The sequence below is a fragment of the Oncorhynchus kisutch genome, linkage group LG19, assembly GCF_002021735.2.
Source record: "Oncorhynchus kisutch isolate 150728-3 linkage group LG19, Okis_V2, whole genome shotgun sequence".
In the NCBI taxonomy this organism is placed as follows: domain Eukaryota; kingdom Metazoa; phylum Chordata; class Actinopteri; order Salmoniformes; family Salmonidae; genus Oncorhynchus; species Oncorhynchus kisutch.
This window is the reverse complement of record NC_034192.2, coordinates 9,733,057-9,756,416: the sequence shown is the minus strand read 5'-3', so window position 1 is coordinate 9,756,416 and position 23,360 is coordinate 9,733,057. Positions and strand designations below refer to the sequence as shown.

Below are 23,360 nucleotides of genomic sequence, written 5' to 3'. Positions count from 1 at the left end.
TTTAAAGGTTTTGTTCACATCGGCTACCGAGAGAGCTATCACACAGTCATCCAGAACAGCTGGTGCTCTCGGGCATGCTTCAGTGTTGCTTGCCTTGAAGCGAGCATAAAAGGCATTTAGCTCCTCTGCTAGGCTTACGTCACTGGGCAGCTCGCATCTGGGTTTCCTTTTGTAGTCCGTAATAGTTTTCAAGCCCTGTCACCTCCGACGATCGTCAGAGTCGGTGTAGTAGGATTCAATCCTGGTCCTGTATTGACGGTTTGCCTGTTTGATGGTTCGTCGGAGGGCATAGCGGGATCTTTATGTCCCACTCCTTGAAAGCGGCAGTACTACCCTTTAGCTCAGTGCGGATGTTGCCTGTAATCCATGGCTTCTGGTTGGAGTATGTACATACGCTCACTGTGAGGAAGATGTCATCGATGCACTAATTGATGAAGCCAATGACTGAGGTGGTGTACTCCTCAATGCCATCGGAGGAATCCCGGAACATATTCCAGTCTGTGATAGCAAAACAGTCCTATAGCTTAGCATCTGCTTCATCTGACCACTTTTTTATTGATCGATTCACTGGTGCTTCCTGCTTTAATTTTTGCTTGTAAGCAGGAATCAGGAGGATATAATTATGGTCAGATTTAGTAAAGGTGGTCCAGAGTTTTTTTTCCCTCTGGTTGCACATTTAACATGCTGAATTTGGTAAGACGGATTTAAGTTTCCCTGCATTAACATCCCCGGATACTAGGAGTGCCGCCTCTGGGTGGGCGTTTTCCTGTTTGCCTAAGGCGGAATACAGCTCATTCAGTGCAATCTTAGTGCCAGCATCAGTCTGTGGTGGTATCTAGACAGCTTCGACAAATACAGATGAAAAACTCTCTAGGTAGATAGTGTGGTCTACAGCTTATCATGAGATACTCTACCTCAGGCGAGTAAAACCTCGGGACTGCCTTAGATATTGTGCACCAGCTGTTATATACAAAAACACATAGTCCTCTGACCCTGGTCTTACCAAACGCTGCTATACATGCATGAGCATGCACACTCAACAACCATACTCAGCGCCATAATACCGAGTGGTGTTCCTATTTCTATTCATCTGTGACACTGTGAGCAATGTCCCTAGGTCTGGCTGGGTCTGACTGCGTCTGACGGGGTCTGGCTGGGTCTGAAGGGGTCTGGCTGGGTCTGACGGGGTCTGGCTGGGTCTGAAGGGGTCTGGCTGGGTCTGAAGGGGTCTGGCTGGGTCTGACTGCGTCTGACGGGGTCTGGCTGGGTCTGAAGGGGTCTGGCTGGGTCTGACGGGGTCTGGCTGGGTCTGAAGGGGTCTGGCTGGGTCTGAAGGGGTCTGGCTGGGTCTGACTGCGTCTGACGGGGTCTGGCTGGGTCTGAAGGGGTCTGGCTGGGTCTGACTGCGTCTGACGGGGTCTGGCTGGGTCTGAAGGGGTCTGGCTGGGTCTGACGGGGTCTGGCTGGGTCTGAAGGGGTCTGGCTGGGTCTGACTGCGTCTGACGGGGTCTGGCTGGGTCTGAAGGGGTCTGGCTGGGCCTGGTCTAATAGAGATAGAATGTCAGAGCTGAGAGGAGCTGGGCTCAGAGCTACTCAAAAACCTCTCACTCCATAAACTGTACACACACACAGCCCCAAGGACACACACACACACAAACACAAACACACACACCTACACACATAGCCACTTGTGCACAGACGCAAACACAGCGACTTGAGAGTGTTTCTGGTCATATGGGTTCATGTTGTGACCAGGTACCATTGACATCCCACTGGGCACACACTGGATGACTCAATGTTGTTTCCATGTCATTTCAATGAAATTACGTTGAACCAACGTGGAATAGACGTTGAATTGAGGTCGGTGTCTAGTGGGATATGTCCCTCCACCATACATGCATATGTGATTAAGAAGTTCAGGCCATCAGGATTGATCACGTGGTTGATCACGTTTGATCACACAGCCCTGCGGTGGTTCCATCTGATCTACGGCCACCGGATCTGCTCTGGTCACCCAAATGGAGATCAGGTCACATGGTTCAAGTTTGGATGTACGTATGACGCTCTTTTGGCACCGGGCAAAGAGAAAGAGAAGGGAACCAGGTTATGACCACACAATGAGGCTATGGTACAAAGCAAAGGCCAATGACCGCTGTTCCTCGAATGTGTTTCTATGTGCATTTACTGTCTTCAAGGCATCTGATTCTGTATAGACTTGTATACCAAGCATCTCACATATGTTTCATTCAGGAAGGAAGACGAGACAAAACAAAGTATCCCATCCAACATCCCTGCGCACAGTAACGTGGTGGTTGATTGATGCTGTACACAGCGGAACGCCATCGACAGACCCGTTTCCCAACGCCGCTGCCGCGCTCCTGGCAGGCGACGCCCACAAACCCGCCCGTCGTTAGAGGAAGCGGCGCACGGCGAGACCCTAATCCATTTCCTTTTCCTGTCATTAATCTCCCCCCGGTCACAGGAACAGAGGGAAACTCAAGAAGCAGAGAAGAAAATAAGAAAAATAGAGGGGAAAATGGCTGAGTCACGTGGAAAGGCGGCAGTCAAAGTTTTGGATACTTCTGAATTCCTCATAGCCCATTATTCCAGTCATCAAGGGCCAGGGCCGCTCCATTTCCCTTTCAAATGCCCCTCTCGTTTAGACGCCATTACTCACAGCCAGCAGCATTGGCTACACACGTTTTACACGTCTGTCAGCAAGCTCAGAACCCAGAAGCCAAGGGAGGAGGGAAGAGAGATACCGAGAGTGAAAATAGAAGAGGAAGCCCCTTTTGAAATATAGATTAAAAAACTTCATATGACTGGGGTGTGTGATCTGGGAGATGACAGATTGATCGGGAAGAGTGGTTGTTTTCTCTCCGTTCAGAGCGATCCACTACCTATCCTCGATTCAAGGCATCAAGACAAAGGGTCACGAATACTATGGCTGGGATAGGGAACGATCCAAAAGCATTTCTGAAACAGCTGGTTTCCATAATAAACCACAATGGCGATACAGGTGTGTGAGTGTGCGTACGAACGCTCCCATGTGTCCTCTGTAAAAGAGGTGATTAACTATGGGGCACACACAGTGGCATCCACTCTCCTTCCTCTAGCTCATAGACCGTGTCCTGGTGTGCCCCACTACCCACACACATAAAGCATGCCACACACCTGCTGTACCAGTCCTGGGTTCATTCTGCCAGCTGGTAGAAAAATAGAATGTTACTGTACAGGTTTCAATGTCATCTCCCTGCATATTTTACCTCGTGAAAAATGCCCTGGTCGTAGTGTGAACTCTGCCAGAGCTGTAACTTCAACGCAATTCACATGAAAGTGACACTGTGACATGCAGCGTGCAAGTCTTTCTCCCACTGAGGAGGGATGGGGCCAACACAAGCATAGAGATAACAGACAAGCAATCAAATCCTTGACTACTGTTTGCATCTCCCTGTCTTTCCTTCTCTGTTTGTTGCTTTTCTATGTGAGTTTGTGACAGTGGTAACCAATCAGGTAGCAGTCTGGGGAAGACATGTCTGAAACAGGTTCCGATAACAGACTCTTATCGACGTGACGGAGGAACCACACAACACAGACAGACACTAGGTACTGAAAATACAGGGGGAATGGATGGAGGGAGAGGTAGACAGGGGAGAGAGAAGGTGTGTCGATGTGGATAGCGGGAGAGGAGAAGAAGAGAGATACAATGAATATGTTTGTGTGTTTTGGACGGTACCCTGCCACCATCTCCTCACTCAGCCTTCTCTCCTGTCAATATAATGGCTTCACAGTGGCAGCGTAATGACAGAAGAAACCGTTTTCATTTGGTCCCCGCGGAGAAAGCTCAAACCCCACCATTCCATCCCACACTCTAATCGAATCATTCTTCCCTCCCTCCCTCCACCTCTCCTCCTCTCTCTATTGGAGTTCCAGAGAGAGGCGGGTGAAATCATGACATTTAAATAAGTCATTCTGCCGCTAATCTCGATTGTAGCCGCAAACCCATTACTGAGAATGCACATTATCTCCCACCTCTTTGCACACACACACACACCAACCACACACTCATTCTATCAAACACACATATACGGACAGCATGGACACACACATGCAAGCACATGAACACGTTCACTATACACGCTGGCACTCACACACAAACGCAATGAGCATGTATGAGCACCTATGCAAAAGTGCAATTTCTCATCACACGTGGTCATGATGGTCCTCAAAATGTATTCACGTTGCAGTCTTAACAGCAACACGTGTTTATCTCTCTTTGTGTGTGGGTGTGTGTGTCTTGTTCCTCATTAATAATCATAGATCAGAACATCAGACTTATCTATCCTCATCAAATCAGACATGCAAACAAGAAAGAAAAGAAAAAGAATCTTAAGCAAAAAAGGGAAGAGATAAAATGCTTAACTCATAACAGTCATCCTCGGGGGAACTGGGAATGGCACATGTTTAGCATGGTAAACCACAGTCATAAACCATGTCAATCACTCTTCACTATGTCTCTGGAGAGAAGAGGAAGGAGAGAGGGAGAGAGAGAGAGAGAGAGAGAGAGAGAGAGAGAGAGAGAGAGAGAGAGAGAGAGAGATAGGGGGAAGAGAGAGAGAGGGGGGAGAGAGGGGGGGAGAGGGAGAGAGAGAGAGAGAGATAGGGGGAAGAGAGAGAGGGGGGGAGAGGGGGGAGAGGGAGAGAGAGAGAGAGAGAGAGAGAGAGAGAGAGAGGGAGAGAGAGAGAGAGAGAGAGAGAGAGAGAAAGAGAGAGAGAGAGAGAGAGAGAGAGGGGGGAGGCTGATATAGAAAGACAGATGGGTGGTTTGACAGGGGGAAATTAAAAGTGAAAATGTGACAAAGGGGTGAGGAGAGGGAGAAAACAGAGGGGGTACACACCCTCTTACATGGGCGAGAGAGGGGGGAGTCGGGGAACAGAAGTCCCTGGCTGAACAGTGTTCTGGTTTCGATCACCCTAATGCTCGCCCTATTCTAATAAAGGTGCCAGGCGGAACCAATGATTTACAGCCCATGATTTACTGGGGGACCGAATAACCCCGCCCACCTGGCTGGGGTCTGCTCACACAGTCATAATAGCCGCTCTCCCCTCCCTATATCACACACCTCTAGATGGGTTTATAGACCAGCCTCTACATGGTTGTGACCAGACCGTAGAGCTAGAGGGAAGTAGATTGGCAGAGTATATCTCCACTGTGCTGACAAGGCTGACGCATCCAAATCTGATCTATGATCAGCTTAATTTCTATGGCCGACAGAGGAGGAGGTTCTGTTGCGAATGTGTGGGGTGTTTTTGGATCATGCATAAAAATGCTCATCTAATTGTTCAAGTTCCACTTTCCTTTTGCTGACACCTATTGTTACGGCCCAATGAGTTCAGAAAAGAAGGAAGTCAGAGAGAAAGATAGAGAGAATTCCTTGTAGAAGCAGGAAAGTCTGAGCTGTATTCTCCTGACGGTCTCTTCTGGGTGCTCTCCTGTTTGAGTGTCTCCCCCCACTGCTCTCCGATCTAACAGAGACGGCAGGGTGTGTGTGTGTGTGTATATGTGTGTGTGTGTGCGTGCGTGCGTGCGTGCGTGCGCGCGCGTGTGTGTGTGTGGCACTGAGGAGGAGTGTGAATGTGCCCAGAGGGAGATAGAGGGATGGAGGAGGGATGTGTTTTCGCGTTAGGAATAGAGGAGGGTGTGTGTGTGTAGTGGGCTGAGTTGGTGGCCGTCGAGCAGCATATTTATCTCAGTGTAATGGCACATCATTAATATTCACAGCTAGCTCCGGATCAATGATCCTTGGCAGCCTGGCTATTATTTCATTTCTTGTATCTAAAAGGCGTAGCGAGGATTCAGCTAAATTGTTTTGAGTTGTTTTGGCTGAGTCGTCACAAAGATGTACGCAGGGAGGAGTGGATCAAGGGAGGTAGAGATGGGTTGGGATATGCTAAACTTCCCAGAGGAGACAGAGAGGGAGAAAGAGAGAGAGTGAGAGAGAGAGAGAGAGAGAGAGAGAGAGAGAGAGAGAGAGAGAGAGAGAGAGAGAGAGAGAGAGAGAGAGAGAGAGAGAGAGAGCAAGTGTAGAGCAGGAGAGGGGAAGATAGAAAGCGATATACAGTACAGTATTGCTGCTTAGCACGACTACGACTCGAGAATACAATTGCACTTCAACTAGCGACATCACAACTCAGAGAATGTGATAGGCAGCAAATCAGAACTCTCAGAGAGCCTGACCCAGCCAATCAAATCTCGCTTGAGACCTGACTGAAAGCTGCCTGTCCGAAACAAATTCTTCAGTGTTAACCATTCCACTGTTGAGCCAAATAAGCCAACAGTTACTGGAACCTCCAAGCCCATGATCTACCAGGCGACTGGCAGGTTGACTGGAACACAAGGTGATTAGTCTCCCAGACAGGCTACGTCTGGCACCTGACAATATGTCTGACACCTAACAACATGTCTGACACCTAACAACATGTCTGACACCTAACAACATGTCTGACACCTAACAATATCTCTACAATGTCCGTAAATGTAACAGAGGAGATGGGGACTGGTCACGCCAGGCTGGCCACAGATAATACACCTTGCTGTTAAGTCTACACTCAAGGGAAGGGGGTGGGGGGGGAGCAGAAGGGGGTGGGGGGGAGCAGAAGGGACGGATTTAACAGCGGGAGGAGAAGAAAGGGGTGGAGGGAGAGAGGAAGAAGGTGTAGAGAGAAAGCTGAGGGAAACAGTGGGAGGAGGAGGGCCAAGGGAAAAGGGGGAAGATACGTGTGAGGGATTCCATCATGGTCACACCCCTCGCCCTGGACACCACCTCTGGGAGCAATCGGAATGTGCTGCGTCAATCAGCAGTGTAGCGCTGAACATAACGGTTTGAGAGCAGACAGAACCCACCAGTTAGACGGGCAGTGTAGCATCACACAGTGTAGCTGAACATATGCTGTAGGGGGACTCAAATCAGCAACCTCAGGAGGGTGGCTAAGCATTGAGCTAATGGAGGTGGCTGCCATAATGCTTTGTTCATGCGGCTGAACAACACACACACAATTATAGCTAAATGCACTGTGTTAGCGGGGCTAAATTGCCACATTGAAGGGAATAGCTGTGTTAGTGTAGCCTACTGAGACAGTCTGTTAGTAGAGCTAACACACGCATAACGTGCTAGCTAAAAGCACTATGTTAGGAGTTAGAGAATCCATGATCGTATTTGTGGCTAAAACACAAGCACACACATAGTATTGGTTAGGCTGATCGCATCGCCGTAGTGGAGCTTAACACATAGCATTATGTTATACAGTTAAAATCACTGGTTGTACAGCGGATACACACAGCGTTAGCATAGTGCAACACTTATTTCTATTGGTTAGTCAAGAAGCCCAGTTAGCCCAAAATAGTGTTCATGTTCCCAGAGGGTGTATGCTAGCAGCCTGCTAGCTAAGTGAGATGCATTACTCCTGCCGGTCCCTGCGTTCTCATTCAGATGGGGATGAAGGGTATGATGTCAGGCACGCGCTCTACTTCACTAAAAACTGTGTCAGCACTTCCCTGCTGCTAACTAGCTACCAACTGTACTGTACTGTACTGCTGCACCATGCACACTGAGACACACTGAACTCTACCCACACAAAATGGGTCTGGAAATAAGCAATTGGAATCATGGAGTTCCTATGCTGCTTGAGGTTTGATAGTCCCACACACACACTCACACGCACACACACAGGCACACACACACGCAGACACAACACACATGCCCACGCACACTAACACACACACTTTTGACATTAGGAGGGGTACTAAAAGATGAGCGGGTCCAGAGGAAGATTTATTCTCCATGGATCACATAAAACATAAATGCTGCTTAACCGAATGACCGTGAGCACGACACAGAGAGAGGCTTCCACCACTGCTGTGTGTGTGTGTGTGTGTGTGTGTGTGTGTGTGTGTGTGTGTGTGTGTGTGTGTGTGTGTGTGTGTGTGTGTGTGTGTGTGTGTGTGTGTGTGTGTGTGTGTGTGTGTGTGTGTGTGTGTGTGTGTGTGGTGGGATTTTACAGAGAGATTTCTCCCCGGTCTCAAGGCCGGACAGACGTAGTGTGTGTGAATGTCAGACGCTCAAGAGACAAGAGACGAGATGATGAGAGAGAGAGAGAGAGAGAGAGAGAGAGAGAGAGAGAGAGAGAGAGAGGAAGGGATGGAGGAGAGGAGAGAAAGAGTGAGGGAGAGAAGTGATGTGAGAGAGAGAGAGAGAGAGAGAGAGAGAGAGAGAGAGAGAGGGGGGATAGAGGAGAGGAGAGAAAGAGAGGGAGAGAAGTGATGTGTGAGAGAGAGAGAGAAAGAGAGGGGGAGATGGAAGACAGGTAAGAGGGATGATTTAAACATGAGGCCAACTCTCTTTCTATCTGCCCAAAAGCAGAAGGCCTTGCCACCGTTCACCATGCCTTGTCAACCTATCCAGTCATCTGTCATCGGCCTGAACAGGGATTAAAGCAGCAGAGTGAACAACCTTTCAACCTATCTCTAGGAAAAAGCCTCCACTCCCTCACAGCCAAGGCATGTGTGTGTATGTATGTATGTATGTATGTATGTGTGTGTGTGTGTGTGTGTGTGTGTGTGTGTGCGTGCGCTAGCGTGCATGTGTGTCTATCATGTTTGTGTTGGGTTAAAATGGAATCCTCAATGCATTCTTCAAACCGTCAACTGTCATTCAGCCAAAAGGTGATTTTAAAATAGATCCCTCCCTCTGAGATGCATGGGCGTATGACATTCAGATGTCTATGACAGGACACCGGAGTATCATAGACTGTGTGACAGTGTGCAGAGGGCAGTGCTGTGGGAGGGGACAGGAGGGGATGTGATGGGAAGGGACAGTCAATGGTAAATGGATTGCGTTCCCCAGGGGAAGTGTGCCACCTTGCCACCATAACAACCTCTCTCTGTCCCCTCAGCACGACCCTGTAGTCCTCTATCAGCACTGTTAAGCTACCATTAACACTGACCTCTGTACAATATCAAACAAGAATGATTTTCCGACACAGCCAACAGTGTTGAAAGAGCTCAGGACCGTCTTATGTCATTACTAGGGTCAGGAATACAGGCTGCAGTACAAAGTATCTGCTGTGGTCACTATAAACACATTCAGGTTCAAATGAAGTGTTACAATATGGCCAGAACTCAAGGCTTCAGTCAATTTACTCCTCGGTTCAAATGTTGGGCCAGAGATTGATCATAAGCATAAGACAAAGGTAACGTACCAAATCTTTTCCGTTACTATTTCAACAAGCACTGTGTTCAAAGCTTTTCAGCATTTTTCAATGGGAAACACTCAAGGACGCTTGCTAAGCCTTTCAAGCCGAGCCGGCGAGCCAGACAGAGACAGACGGCCCCTCTGAGATAGCTAGACAGACAGACGCTGTAGGACAATCAAAACAATCTTGAGATGATAGCAGGCAAAAATAACCCTTTTTATTCAATTAAACCGCCAATGCCGGAACATCCAAGGTGAACAGCGGCCCTGCAGAACAGACAAACAGGCCTTCCTGGCTCTCCTTCTTTCTTTCCTATCTTCTTTCTCACTGTTCTTTTTCGTTGACTCCTCTGCCTGCCTCTCGACTGTTTTCTATTGTGCTCAGGTTCCCTCCCGTGTCTGGCTGAGTGTAGAAGTCTAACAAAGCCCAGCAGGCACACATAAAGTCATGTCTTTGTGCCAGAGCCACGAGTCTCTTTCCAACACCGGTGTTTACTGTTTACCTTCAATGGAGGAAAAATGACATCTCTGAGTCTTTGATATGACTTGTTGATAAACAGATCAATGATTGCTGCTGAAAAAAAGAGAGAAGGAAAGAAAGGGAGAATAGATAGAGCACTGTATTTACTAACAGGGCACAATGAACACACTCCCGGCCCACCATCGGTGGATCAATATTCCTGATAGATAAGAGCTCTGCAAACACCATTTAATAGAGATACTGGTGGCACACACACACACACAAGTATAAAGGGGAAGAGTGAGAGAGAGAAAGAGAGAGAGAGAGAGAGAGAGAGAAAGAGAGAGAGAGAGAGAGAGAAAGAGAGAGAGAGAGAGAGAAAGAGAGAGAGAGAGATAATTAGCATTAACCAACCTTTAGTGATTTTACCCACGATTTTACCCGCTGCTACTAAGAGAGTGAGAGAAAGATAAAGAGTGAAAGAGAGAGAAAGGGACAAAGAAAATAGAAGATATGGTGTTTCTCTAACCCCAAGCACGTTTCATTATCCACTGGTTTGTACTTTCATTTATAGTGCTAGTTGTGTGTGTGTGTGCACGCATATATATTTGTGTGTATTTGTGAGTGCCTGTATGTGTTTTACTTGACATGCACCATTTGCAAGGCGCTCTAACCCCCATTCAATTTGAGCAGACATTCTGAGAACAACAACATGTCCAGCTAGGCCCTGGCTCTAAATGCACCTTGACAGCAAAAAGGAATAAGCTAGGGCTCGTTCTCCTCATAGCCAAACAGCCAACACATGATAGCCTAGCCTTCCACAAACGAAAACAGTATGAACAAAACAACTGGAGAAGAGCTATTGTACAGTAACACAGCTCAGTAGAGGACTATTGACTCCCTGTCTGTCTCCTGTCCATCTCCCAATGTGTGTCTGGGCCACAGAGCCCACCCGTCACCATCTGTCGCTCTCTGTTTATATTAAGACATAATCAATGGAAGAAGACAAGAGGCCTGGATAAGTGACTGGTTGAAAGGCTGTTTAGTGAATTCATTAACATACTGTACCGTGTATTAGGATGCAACATACCGCCTATCTCAATTACTGTATGTGAGTGTACAAAGCCATCGATCACGTGACAATATTCATTTCTATGTGAATAACGCATCGAAGCCAAATTAAGTCAGTTAAGATGGCTTCTAATATACAGTTTGAGCTACTCCGGAAAGTGACGTTGCAGGCTAGCTCAGTGCTGCCCCCTCTCATTGAGTAACTTGAGTTGAAGGCAGACCGGGGTACTGCAGGCTGCCATAAGCAACTAAATGATCCTTATAACTTATTCTGTGTGAAATTTTTAAATAATCGGTTAAAGGACTGGTGTATTAGAAGCAATTATCGGTACCATGATTGTGTTATAAAAAAATTGATTGACCACGATTATTGCCATTTTCCCTTTCACTATAAAGGGAGTCGGCCTTGAACTTTTGTCGCTTCAATGACAGGGGGCAGTCGTTCTCCCCTGGCATATCTATTGTAACTTGAGTAATGTCTTGTTCTGGTTGCAAACACGTGCGGACGGCAGACACTCAACGTCGTAAAACCGGAAATAATAAAACACAGTTGAGATTCAACTTGAAAAGCGTGTCCGTCGTCTCCCTGTTGCGTTCATAATATTTGACGAGGAGGAGAAAATCATCCAAGCAGAAAGTGTATGGATGTATGGAGAATAGAGGTTGTAGTTGTCGTCAGATGTAAAAGGCTTCTATGCAAGGGGTGTGTGGAAATAAACATGTTTTTAGGTGTTCGCTAGGTTAAGCGAAGCTAACGAAGCTAGCTGTGTTTATGGACGTAACGCAATACAGGAAGTAGTGCCAAACTTTATATGCCAATCTGTCAGTCAATCTCTTTCCCAAAAACAAACTGTGAATCACCCTCTCCCTGGAACTGAAATCTCCATCTCTCTCCCGAAACAACTCTTTATTTCTCCAACTCTTTGTTTCTCTACTCACTTCCCCAAAACAGTACAATGTTAGCCGTTACCATGTAGGATATTATGTCATTGAGACAATTTCATCATTATACAGAACCACCACTATGACACCACCTGTCCAACTGTCCAACAGCGCCAAAGTCCGGGCCAAGCTCCAAAAAGGCTGCAGGCTGCAGTTGAAGCCTTCCTCAGCAATGTTCTCTTTTGTTCTCTCCTCTTCTCTCTGGGACGAGAAGCCATCGTTTCTACTCCAGCGCGGCTCGAGGTGGCTTCATTAAAGATCCTATTTAAAATAATCACTTAGCCGCGCTATACAAGAGAGTGTGTATGTGTGTGTAGTAGCCTCAGTGTGTGTGTGTGTGTATGTGCTAGATCCTAACCCATGCAGCATTACAAATTAATTAAATTTGGCCCATCCTAATCCACCGTTAAAAGCATATATAAGCTACCCAGAGTCAGAGAGAAAGAAGAGAGCGAAGGATGGAGGGGTAGAGAGATGGACGACAAAGAGCAAGACACCCCAAAGGTTAACTAAAGAACACCAAGTTTCAAGTTTTATTAGTTGTATGTACGGGATACACATGGTATACATCGTCCAATGAAATGCTTTCTTTCAGGTTCCTTCTCGACAACGCAACAACAATAAGAAACAGTAACAAATAATAATACGAACATAAAGTAAATGTCAGTAGAACAGAATAAATATTTTAGCATAAGTATCATACAGGAAGGCACAATTTATAGTTCAATATCTACAAGTGCGTTGGAGAAGGGGGGGGGGTGTATAAATTGAGCAGAATAATAGCAGCAGTTGTGATGTGTGCTAAGGGACGGAGAATTAGAGAAGTGTTCAGCAGTCTGATGGCTTGTAGATAGAAACTCTCTGAGCCTGTTGGTATCGGCTCATGCTTCGGTAGCGTCTGCCTGACGGTTAGGGAGAGAACAGCTCCTGGCTGGGGTGTCTGGGGTCCTTGATGATGACCTGGTTTTCTGGTTACATATTATTCATCTGAGGGCAAAACCTCAATGTTCAGTGAACACTAAACTCTTAAAGCTGTTGTATGGGTGTGATTTGCAACCCGCGTGGCTCGTATGAGAGGAAATCGATGCCTTTAACACCGATTGTAGCTGCTATCTCAATTTCAAATATGCATCAGAGGCAGCACTCACTTATCTTTGATTGATTCGCGTTCCTGCTGGGCTCTGAAATGGCCTCGTTGGATTGCACCTCTCTACATAATCATCACTAACACCGCCACAAAGTCATAATTCTGGCTAAACCCCACCTATTTCTACAATTTCTAACCCTAATCTTAACCCTAACCATAACCACACTGCTAACCTTATGTCTAACCCTAACCTTAAATGAAGACCAAAAAGTGATGTTAGCATTTTTATTGTCTGGCCCTGAATGTCAAATAACAGCCAATCAGAGAAGACAGTGGTAACAACACAAGCACCTTTTAACCCAGTTGGCTGCTCACCTGAAATCTGCTTCCTCTCTCTGTTCCTCTCTGCCGCCCGCCGCGCTGTAACTGGTGCCTGACATCTGAGTGTACTGTATGATTTGATCTGTTTATTAATTCACGCACTTTTCCTGGATATTAAAAGCCTTCTGATGCGGACACGGAGAGAGGAGGGGGGGGGGGTGAGCAGCATGGAAGAGATGGAGACAAAGGGAGTATTAGAGAGTGGGGGGAGAGGACGAGAGGAAAAAGAGGGAGAGAGAGAGACAGGAAAGGGAGGGTGGAGAGACAAAGAGAAAGGGAGGGGGAGAGAAATACAGAAAGAGGGATGAAGAGAGAGAGATACATTGATGAATAAACATGAACAGCTCCAGAGTTTTGTTCACCCAGAGATGAGGGTCAGAGTGTGTTCCACTGTAGTAGGTAGTTGGACTGTATCACCTGTATAGACAGGGGACTATGCCACCCACGGCATGTCAGGTAGTTACAGGAAGTCAAGCAGTTATGCTTGTTGACATACATACTGTGCACACTGCTCCACAGCAGAACATCTCTACATCACACACACACACACACGCAAGAATACAGACACAATGACATAAACATGACAGTACACACACCACAAATGTATGCACAAATGCACTAATAAAGATTTCTTAAATGAGAAAATGGTAAATAAATGTAATTTTGTGACTAATTTATATTTCAAAAAACCCCAGTAGGAAGGATGAAGCCGTCATTATCAGGTCAAAGTAAGAGCAAATATTTGTTTTTCGATGTTCAATTATATTCCGTTGTTGTACTGTAGAAATTATTATTAGATGAATGGACAGATCATTAAACACATTCACACAAAAGCAGCTCAAACAGTCTTTATACCCCAAAGGAAACTTTTCCCAAAAGTCATTGCAGTTCTTTAAATCGATACATGTCTGAGCACACGCTGCACTGGAATCCAATTTCAAATCTTTAAAACTTTATTTAAACAAACAGGTGGAAAACAAAGTAGGGAAGAATCTAATTGTAATACCCCTCACTCCGGGAAGCCTCCATACATTGATATATGATATAATATGTAATATAATATGATATATGATATAACATGTATCAATGATATGGATAGAGTAAGAAAGATGTCTGTGCCTGTATGACTCCATATAGGAATGTGAGTATGATTCCACATGACACAGGGACATGAGTCCCAGCATTACCACAGAGCATTACCATAATTATGTCATCGCAACAATAGTTCAAAGTAAATCATCCTCATCTGCCAATTCCATTCCACTCCGTTCGGGTACGTGGTCAACTGAACCATCGCCTCTCCTGTCATAGTTCAGCCTCTCTTGTCATAGTCCCATGCTGTGACATGGTTGGTCACATGGCGGGAGCGTGTGGCGCGTGATGAGCAGAACTGCACATTTGCCACCGTCTGCGACATAATTGGGCATCTACTCCGTCACGTGACTTTGAAAGTATCTGGCCATTTATGACTGATGTTTTCGACACTCATCTAGTTGATTCATCTAGTTTCTTAGATGAAACAGGCACATCAACGACAACATCTAGCATGGGTTAATCAGAAATCTTTGTTAACCGTCTGCTGGTTTGCTTTCTCAATCTAGCTCAGTAACCTTGTTTCCCAGGTCTAAACCAGTCACTAACCAACCAACCATTCAGAGACAACAATCATGAAAACCAGCAGACACTGAAGCCCCCCAGGTCTCAAGCCAACCAGCCCTATCTTAAAGGGAAATGTCAGTAGACTCAACCACCCCAATATTAAAGGGAAATGTCACTAGAGTCAACCAGCCCTATATTAAAGGGAAATGTCACTAGAGTCAACCAGCCCTATATTAAAGGAAAATGTCACTAGAGTCAACCAGCCCTATATTAAAGGGAAATGTCACTAGAGTCAACCTGCACTATATTAAAGGGAAATGTCACTAGAGTCAACCTGCACTATATTAAAGGGAAATGTCACTAGAGTCAACCGGCCCAATATTAAAGGGAAATGTCACTAGAGTCAACCTGCACTATATTAAAGGGAAATGTCACTAGAGTCAACCGGACCAATATTAAAGGGAAATGTCATTAGAGTCAACCTGCACTATATTAAAGGGAAATGTCACTAGAGTCAACCGGCCCAATATTAAAGGGAAATGTCACTAGAGTCAACCGGCCCTATTTTAAAGGGAAATGTCACTAGAGTTAACCTAATAGACTACAGTATATTGAAGGAAAATGCCACAATTTTTCTAATTCATATTCATCATCTCCAGCACCACCCCAACATCAACATATGTGAAAATGACGTGTTTTTTTTATAAAAAAAGATTGAGGAAGATAAGAGTTTCCAATAACCTCATCAGCCAATTAGTAGACAATTAGTAGGTAATGTAATGAACATGAGGGGAGACAGGGAGCTGGTTTCAAGCGTAGGGCACAGCAGGTGTTTATTGTAAAGGACCACAGGAGGAGGCAGGTAGCTGGGTCCAGGGGCAGGCAGAAGGTCATACACAGGAGGAGGCAGGTAGCTGGGTCCAGGGGCAGGCAGAAGGTCATACACAGGAGGAGGCACGTAGCTGGGTCCAGGGGCAGTCAGAAGGTCATACACAGGAGGAGGGACGTAGCTGGGTCCAGGGGCAGGCAGAAGGTCATGCACAGGGGGTCCAAAAGGGCAACAGTACAGGCATTGAAAAGGCTAGCAATGTAGTCCGGGAGATTCAGGCAATATGTAGATAACAGGAAATCCAATAGGCTAAAGTACAGGCAAGGAATAGGCAAAAAGCATCGATAGTGAGGCAGGCAAAAACTATTGTGCACGGGAGGAGTAAATCATGGAGAAAACCAGAGCTCTGAAAGAAGTGTGTCACAAAACAAGCAATACCTCACAATGATGGGGTGCAAAGAACTGAACCAAATAGTGTGTGTTAATAACATAAAGGTGTGTGAACAGGTGATTAGAATTCAGGTGATTGGGATCTGGAGAGTGAGTTGCGTTCAGGGGATCTAGGGGTTTGAGAGTGTGAGCTGGAAAGTGGGCTGGAAAGTGAGCTGCGTTCAGGGGATCTAGGGGTTTGAGAGTGTGAGCTGGAAAGTGAGCTGGAATGTGAGCTGCGTTCAGGGGATCTACCTCTTTGAGGGTGTGAGTTGGAAGCCTACTCATAATTGGTCAAAATCACACAAATAACATAGATGATGTGATTGGAAAGACTTGTCTTCCTCTATCTTCTTTACTACAAAACTTAAACGCTCAATTTTCACATATATTGATGGGGTGGTGCGACATGAGATGATGAATATGAAGATGAACAATTTTGAAGTTTCCCTTTAACCCTTTAAGCTCTGTTTATCCAGGTGACCACACCAGTTCGTGAATAATTACATGGCTGTTATTGCATGTCTCCTCCCAGGCATACTGATCCAGAGTCAGCCAATAATGAGTGCAACCTAAGTCCGGCTCCATATTGGGCTCGAGACATACAGATCTAGGCTCAGTACAGGATGAAACCTGGGGCAGGGTCCCTACCAGGCTCCTGACATAGTAATGAGAGTCCTGATCATGCCTGTAACCCTTTTGTGACTCCAACAGACTTGACCTTTAATCCCTGACCCTCCCCATGTGACTACTGAGTTCCTAGGAGCTATAATCCTTACTAGACCCTAGAGACAAATCGTATTTTATATGGCCTCCTATTAGAATGAGTCTATGGCCTTGAGTAGCATCATGCATAACCAACCTATACTATGTATGCAACACCTTCAGCAAGCAAATCCTCATGGGGCTAGGCATCCCATTCAGTCAACTGCACATATCAGAGGGTCCACATTGAGCCCTTGATTAAGGGAAAAAGGTGTCTCATTTAGTGAGTCTGCTGACTTGCCTCTCTCCCTCTGTCATTGCCCATCTTTCACTCTTCCTCTCTCCTCTGTCAGTCTATTAGTGTCTCTCCCTCTCTCCTTCACTCATTCTCTCCTCTGCATCTCCAGTAGTGACAGATGCTTCAGTAATGGATGCCGTTTGACAGTGAATAAGCCAATTAGAATGGCAGTGATTTAATTGGCCCTGGACGCTTTCAGTAAATCCACAAACGAGTCAATTAGTGGGACCGTGAGGGGCCACGGGGCCAGAAGCAGGACAAGGGGGTTAAGCTGTGACACTGATTCAAGTTATTCAAGTGTTACACATTCTATAACCACTGTGGTTATTATTTGACCTTGCTGGTCATCTATGAACACTTGATTAATGATTAATTAAAGTTGTCCACCTCCCAATCACTGATACACACAGACAAAGGCAGAGACAGACACACAGACACACGCACACACACACACACACACTGCCTCTCTTCCCGGGGATAGCCAAACCACGGAAGTCTGCATGGACACGCAGTGTACACAGTACAATATGAATCCCTGGGCAACTGCACCACAGGAGCCAGACCTTATACAGCATGATACTGCAGGTCAGAGACAGTCTGGGGATTTGAGAGAGCTAGCAACAGTAAGAGGCTGAGGTATACTTAAGCAATAAGGCCTGAGGGGGTGTGGTATATGGACAATATACCACGGGAAAGCTGTTCTTACACACGACGCAACACAGAATGCTTGAATTACAACCCTTAGCAGTGTTATATTGGCCATGTACCACAAACCCCCAAGGTGCCTCATTGCTATTATAAACTGGTTAACAGCATAATAAGAACAGTACAAATAAATGTTTTGTCATGACCTGTGGTATACAATCTGATATACCATGACTCGAACCACTAAGTTTATAATGGTGAATTTGGTGCAGCCAGTGATATTGCTCAAGTATATGGGTGCATTGAGCAACGTGGAGTGCTGCAGTGTGCTCATAAAAGACACAGCAGTGAGAGAAAACTCATACTGCTCTCTGCTGTGACTTCTTATCTCTCTCTCTCTCTCTGTGTCTCTGTGTCTCTCTCTTTCTTTCTCTCTGTCTCTCTCTCTCTCTCTGTCTTGCCACCTTTATCTCACTCCCTCTCTCTGCCCTTTCTCCAAATATCCCTATGACCTTTTCCTTCTCTTTCTCTATATCTCTTTCCCTCCCTCCTTCTCTCTCTTTTACCTGCTTCACTGAGCACACCTCCCTCCCCTCCCCTGCTCCCTGCAGTTCCCAGCCACAGATCCATCCCTGTCTCTGGTCCCCTGGAAAGGTAATGAGACATTAAAGAACGATAGCCTACGTCCGCTTAAGAGCTATGTCCTTGCTCAATCTACCAAAACACTCCTCGCACGCATGTACGAGCACACACACACACGCACACACACACACACAGACACACACATTTGAGGGAATTGTAGGGATTTTTAAGGACATGAGTACTGGACATGTATTTATTTTTGATAATTCTGTCCAGGGCATTTTTATCATACACTCGATTCATCCAATGACTTTGTGTAAGGCACTGGGCCAATGCAATAGAATAGAAACAGATGACTGTGTGTTCGTACCCTCAAACAAAGGCTAATGCAGCTGTGTAGTCACCACCTGTCAAGCCCTGGGCACAGTAAACACGGACTGGCCTCAGGTACTGCCATCGCCCGCACCCACGAACAGACACACACACTGGCACTGCAGCCAGAAACACACCACACACAGTAACCAGCTGATTGACACATTGGCAAAACGAAGAAGTGAGGCTTCTATTATGAGCCAACAGAATGGTTTCTGGTTATGGATGAGAGCTTGGCTGTGTATCAGTGAGGTTACTGTGTCTGTGTGTGAGAGAAGGTTGCTTTTCTTCCCTGAATTTCTTTGTCTTAGGCCTATCTCATTAACAGAAAGGCCAAGACACACACACACAAACACTCACAGAAAGAACGAACCACTCCTACTGCGTCAGCCATTAGCTCAGTGGTGAGTGTGAACCAGTAATTGCATTTTGTTATTGATATCATCCAATCTGACAGTGGGGACATGCTACTACACAAACTACACACGATGAGGTGTGGCAATCTATTCCTCTACCTCTTTCTCTTAGCCACTATTTTCTCTCCATCTCTCCCCTTCTACACATGCAATTACAGAATAAAGTAATCAGAGCACAACAGGCCTTCCAATCAAATTCACTGGGAGACACATATAGACAAACTGTCAGGCAATAGGCTCAATAATGAACAAAACAAACCAATCAAATAGAGAAATTCCAGCTCTTGACCTATGAGTAATTGAGCCTTGTGAAATCTATCATGTTAACTATGACGCTGCCACTCCACGTTTGTGTTCATGAGCCGAATGGACTTCAACGGCGCTGTGATCAAAGTTACGGCAATGCTGGAGCGCGCAATGCTGAAGAGAGCCGTAGCGCTTCGTTTCAGCACCATGGAGAGCGCACTGTACTGCACTACCATGCTTGCCGCTCCGCTTCAGCACCACGGAGAGCGCAGTGCAACTGCTATGCTTGCGGCTCTGTTTCCCCAAGGCGGGCAACTCTCTTTTTCAACACCATCGAGAGCGCACAATAGGCTTCTACTGCACAGCGCAGGTGGGAGAAATCGGCAAAGGCATCAATGAACAGTAGCCCCAGGATTCATTTTAATGAATGGGTGTACACATCAACAGCAATAGATGCCTCTTGCACAGATTAGACTGCAGCTCTGCAGCTGTTGCCACTTTTCAAACTGAGTATGGCTAGAGAGATGGGCTGTGTGAGAGAAATCTATTGCAGTATATTCTGATTTAAATATTGTCATTGATCTCTCTCTGCTCCTCCCATGTTTTCTATGTATAGCTCTCTTCATTTGACTGTGTTGAAGAGGTGTGAATCTTAATGATGAGAACTGCTGCAGTGCTTAGGATATGATGACATCATAGGCCTACAGTTTGGGCTGTGAATAAGGAAAATGCCTCTGAGGACTTTGAATGTGAATGTTATTGTGAATGCCCTAAACCGTTCACGTGAAGGTCTTTCATGTAAATCGGGATTTAGGCAGGCCTCTGAGCCATTTACCCAACCTTCCATTCACACTGCAGCTGCATAGAGAGAACACACTCAAAGGAGAGAGCAACAGCAAACCAATGCTACTGATTTAGGGTTGACACGACAACATACCTCCTGAGCATGTGACCACACATCTACACTGTATGGTAAGCTGGACCAGCACCTACCCCAGAGTTGTCATGGTGACGATGGTGTACCAGAAGGCTGCTGGGATGCTGGTGAACTTGCTGGCTGAGGAGCCCTTCTCAGCATAGAACATGACAGTGGCGAAGATGATGATGGCCATGGTGAGGGAGAAGAGCAGGAAGCCCAGCTCCGAGGCGCAGCTCTTCAGCGTGTAGCCCAGGATGCGCAGCCCCGCAGAGTGGCGGGAGAATTTGAAAATCCTGAAAACGCGGAAGACCCTCAGGGTGACGAAGGCCCCGCTGACGTCCTCGTTGTCCGTCATGACCAGGCCGATGTAATAGGGCATAATGGCCACCACATCGATGACGCTCATCACGCTCTTGATGAAGTTCCAGCGGCTGGGCGCCGCCATTAGACGCAGCAGGTACTCCACGGTGAAGATCATCACGCAGGCCGTATCCAGACAGAAAAATGCCAAGGCGTACCGCTCCCCGCACGACACCTGTTTGACCCGATTTGGCAAAGTCCCGCAAGGGACCGTCTCCACCACGTTGGCCATCACGGAAACAGCAATGAAGAAGCCGGTGACATAATAAAACACCAGGGCCATGGTGCTCGTGTGGGGGTTCTCGAAGGCCCGCCACATGGTTTCTCGGAATGTCATATCCGGCGGGACCATATCGTTCTGGTTCTCGCTGTCCTCGTCATCCTGGATCCTTTCCTGGTTCTCCCGCCGCCGGTCCTTGTACTCTTCATAGCAACAGTCCCCTATGATCTCCGGTATGATCCCAAAGAAGGCCAGCTCCTCATCGTAGGCTGAGATGCACTCCTGGCGCGGGTAGTGCAGCTTCCCGGTACGGTAGAAGTTCAGAATGTGTCTGAAAATATCCGGGTCACGGTCGAAAAAGTATTCGTTTGTCTCCTCGTGGAAGAAGAATTCCCGTTCCGTGCTGCCCAGTAAAGTGTCCGGGTACCGCTCCAATGTATTCCGCCACGTCTGAAACTTCTGTCCACTGACATTGAGCAAGATGAGCCCGTCCTGCTTCCGCCGGTTGTCCGGCGGGGGCGTCGGCATGGGCGCACTGGCTACCGGCATCCATCCTATAGCAGCCGCCCGGGCGAAGGGTAACCACGCCGCCACTCCCGTTGCCATGGTGACCCACTGTGTGAGACTCGGTCCCGGTGAAGAGCTCTCGACGCTCTGGTGGGCGATCACAAAACCACAGCGCGGCGAGAAGACATCTGGAGAGGCAGGAAAACAACCCAAGCATTAGCCTACTCATAGGCTACACTGTGACATATCATGCATGGCTGAAATTAATAAATCGTCCACAGGCTGTTCATTCGGTTTCCTTCTGAAACTCAATAAATAATAACATCTAAATGCATTGCACAGACGTGTCCCACGTATAGCCCTACTGTCTTCGATAGTGAATGTAAAAGCGTGAGAACGAGTAGTCACTGAACCAATATTTAGCAGTAGAATATACATGATTAAACGGCAATAGTCTGGGAAGCACACACAACAAACGAGTAATGTAGCCTTCTCACCTCTGCGTAAAAGTGACTTGTTTGAAAAATAAAGCTTTCCTTTCTCTTTCTAATATAAAACAATCCTCTCTGCACACAAAAGTATCCAGAAAATTCTCCCCTTGGCAAAAGGGTGGAAACGAACCAGGAACAAGTTCAGAACGGGAGTAATTCCGTGCTCCAAACACGGGAAAAGACTTGGCTCCAGTCATACAAGGACATTCTCGAGCGCTTTCTCTAGCCAAACAACACCCGGAAGCTCAGCTCGCGCCTCCCGCTTCTTTTTCACTCCTAGAGCTCGAGCTCTTCAAGAAAAGCGCAACTGTGATCCTCTTCGGAGACCAATGACTGTATGGGCCGAGTCCACACCGACAACTGTGCTCTGTGTTCGCAGCTGAAGCGCGAAAGGACATAAAATCACACACACACGCGCGCGCTCACCACAGACACACACAAATGCACAAGTGTGCTACCAGCATAACACAAGCTGCGGCTCCAGCTGCGGAGGCAACCGTTGAATAATTACATAATAACCACTAGAGAGAGAAGGGGAGAGATGGGGGATCAATAACCGAATTTGCAGAATCGTTGAAGGAGAGCAACAAATATGGAAGTTGTTGGCTCGGCTGCCTCTCCTCTCCCCCACTCTCACTGATGTGCAGCTGCGCCGAAAACCCAAGTTCCTCTCCCCAGTTTGTTGAGGGCGTGTGAAGTGCTCCGGGCATTATTTAACTTCTGTGTAATCAAATGGAGCGCTCCTCCTTGATGCCTTGCGGATACCCGGTTATGCACGCCCGTGTCAACATTAACCAAATATCTTTCTGAAACGGACTCTGTACCACACCGTCCTGACAGAGTAGTATCACATCAAAGCAATAGCCTGCAATACATTGTGCATAAAAGGAGATTTGACTGAAAGTGTATTTGCAGGTGGTTGCTAATACACAGGCCGTCATTCCAACCTCCTTGTCTCTGGGCACTGTCACTGATGCTCAGCCGGAGCACCGCTAGATGGAGACAGTTTTCAGGTGAGAGGGGAGCCCCAATGAGCAGAGGGAGGAGTGGAGCGCACTTCAGTCGGGGTATATGTTCTCCCCCTCAGCACTCAGCAGATGTCCACGGAGACTTTATAGACGTCATTAACACGATGGATGTATGTCATTGTCTAGCGCAGTGAGCATTGACCCCCCACCCGACAGCACTCATCTATGGAGAAGACACTCAAACCCCAGAGGAGAAGCTGTAGGGTGGCAGGTATCCTAGCGATGTGCCCTTGAGCAAGGCACTTAACCATAATTTGCTCCAGGGGTACTATGGCTGACCCTCTAAAACAACACATGATGTATGTGACCATAAAAACATCTATTTAGTCTGCTGGGGCCCTAGAAGCCCAGGCAGGCCACTCCATAGTAATCTTTCATTACTATATGTGTTGAAGTAATCGACTCATGAGTTATGGTGAAACCTTACAGTGCTTCAACCCTGGGATGCATATTATTCTTCCAGATCAACATGTATATTGCGCATCACAGAGACCACGGGCGGCCCCTCGTTCAAAGGGAAAC

General features: G+C 46.8%; 1 protein-coding gene across 1 annotated transcript in view; it reads right to left on the bottom strand.

Moving 5' to 3' along the window:
• The window catches only part of LOC109864294 (potassium voltage-gated channel subfamily D member 2-like), a 182,536-nt gene extending 159,918 nt beyond the window's left edge, over positions 1-22,618 (bottom strand). Inside the window, exons 1-2 of the mRNA XM_020451995.2 lie at positions 21,817-22,618; positions 20,307-21,507 (exon numbers count right to left, since the gene is read on the bottom strand). Of these exons, the coding sequence (XP_020307584.1) occupies positions 20,307-21,418 (1,112 nt within the window). The 5' untranslated portion in view covers positions 21,419-21,507; positions 21,817-22,618. The remainder of the gene's footprint in view (positions 1-20,306; positions 21,508-21,816) is intronic.
• Between the last annotated feature and the right edge of the window lie 742 nt (positions 22,619-23,360).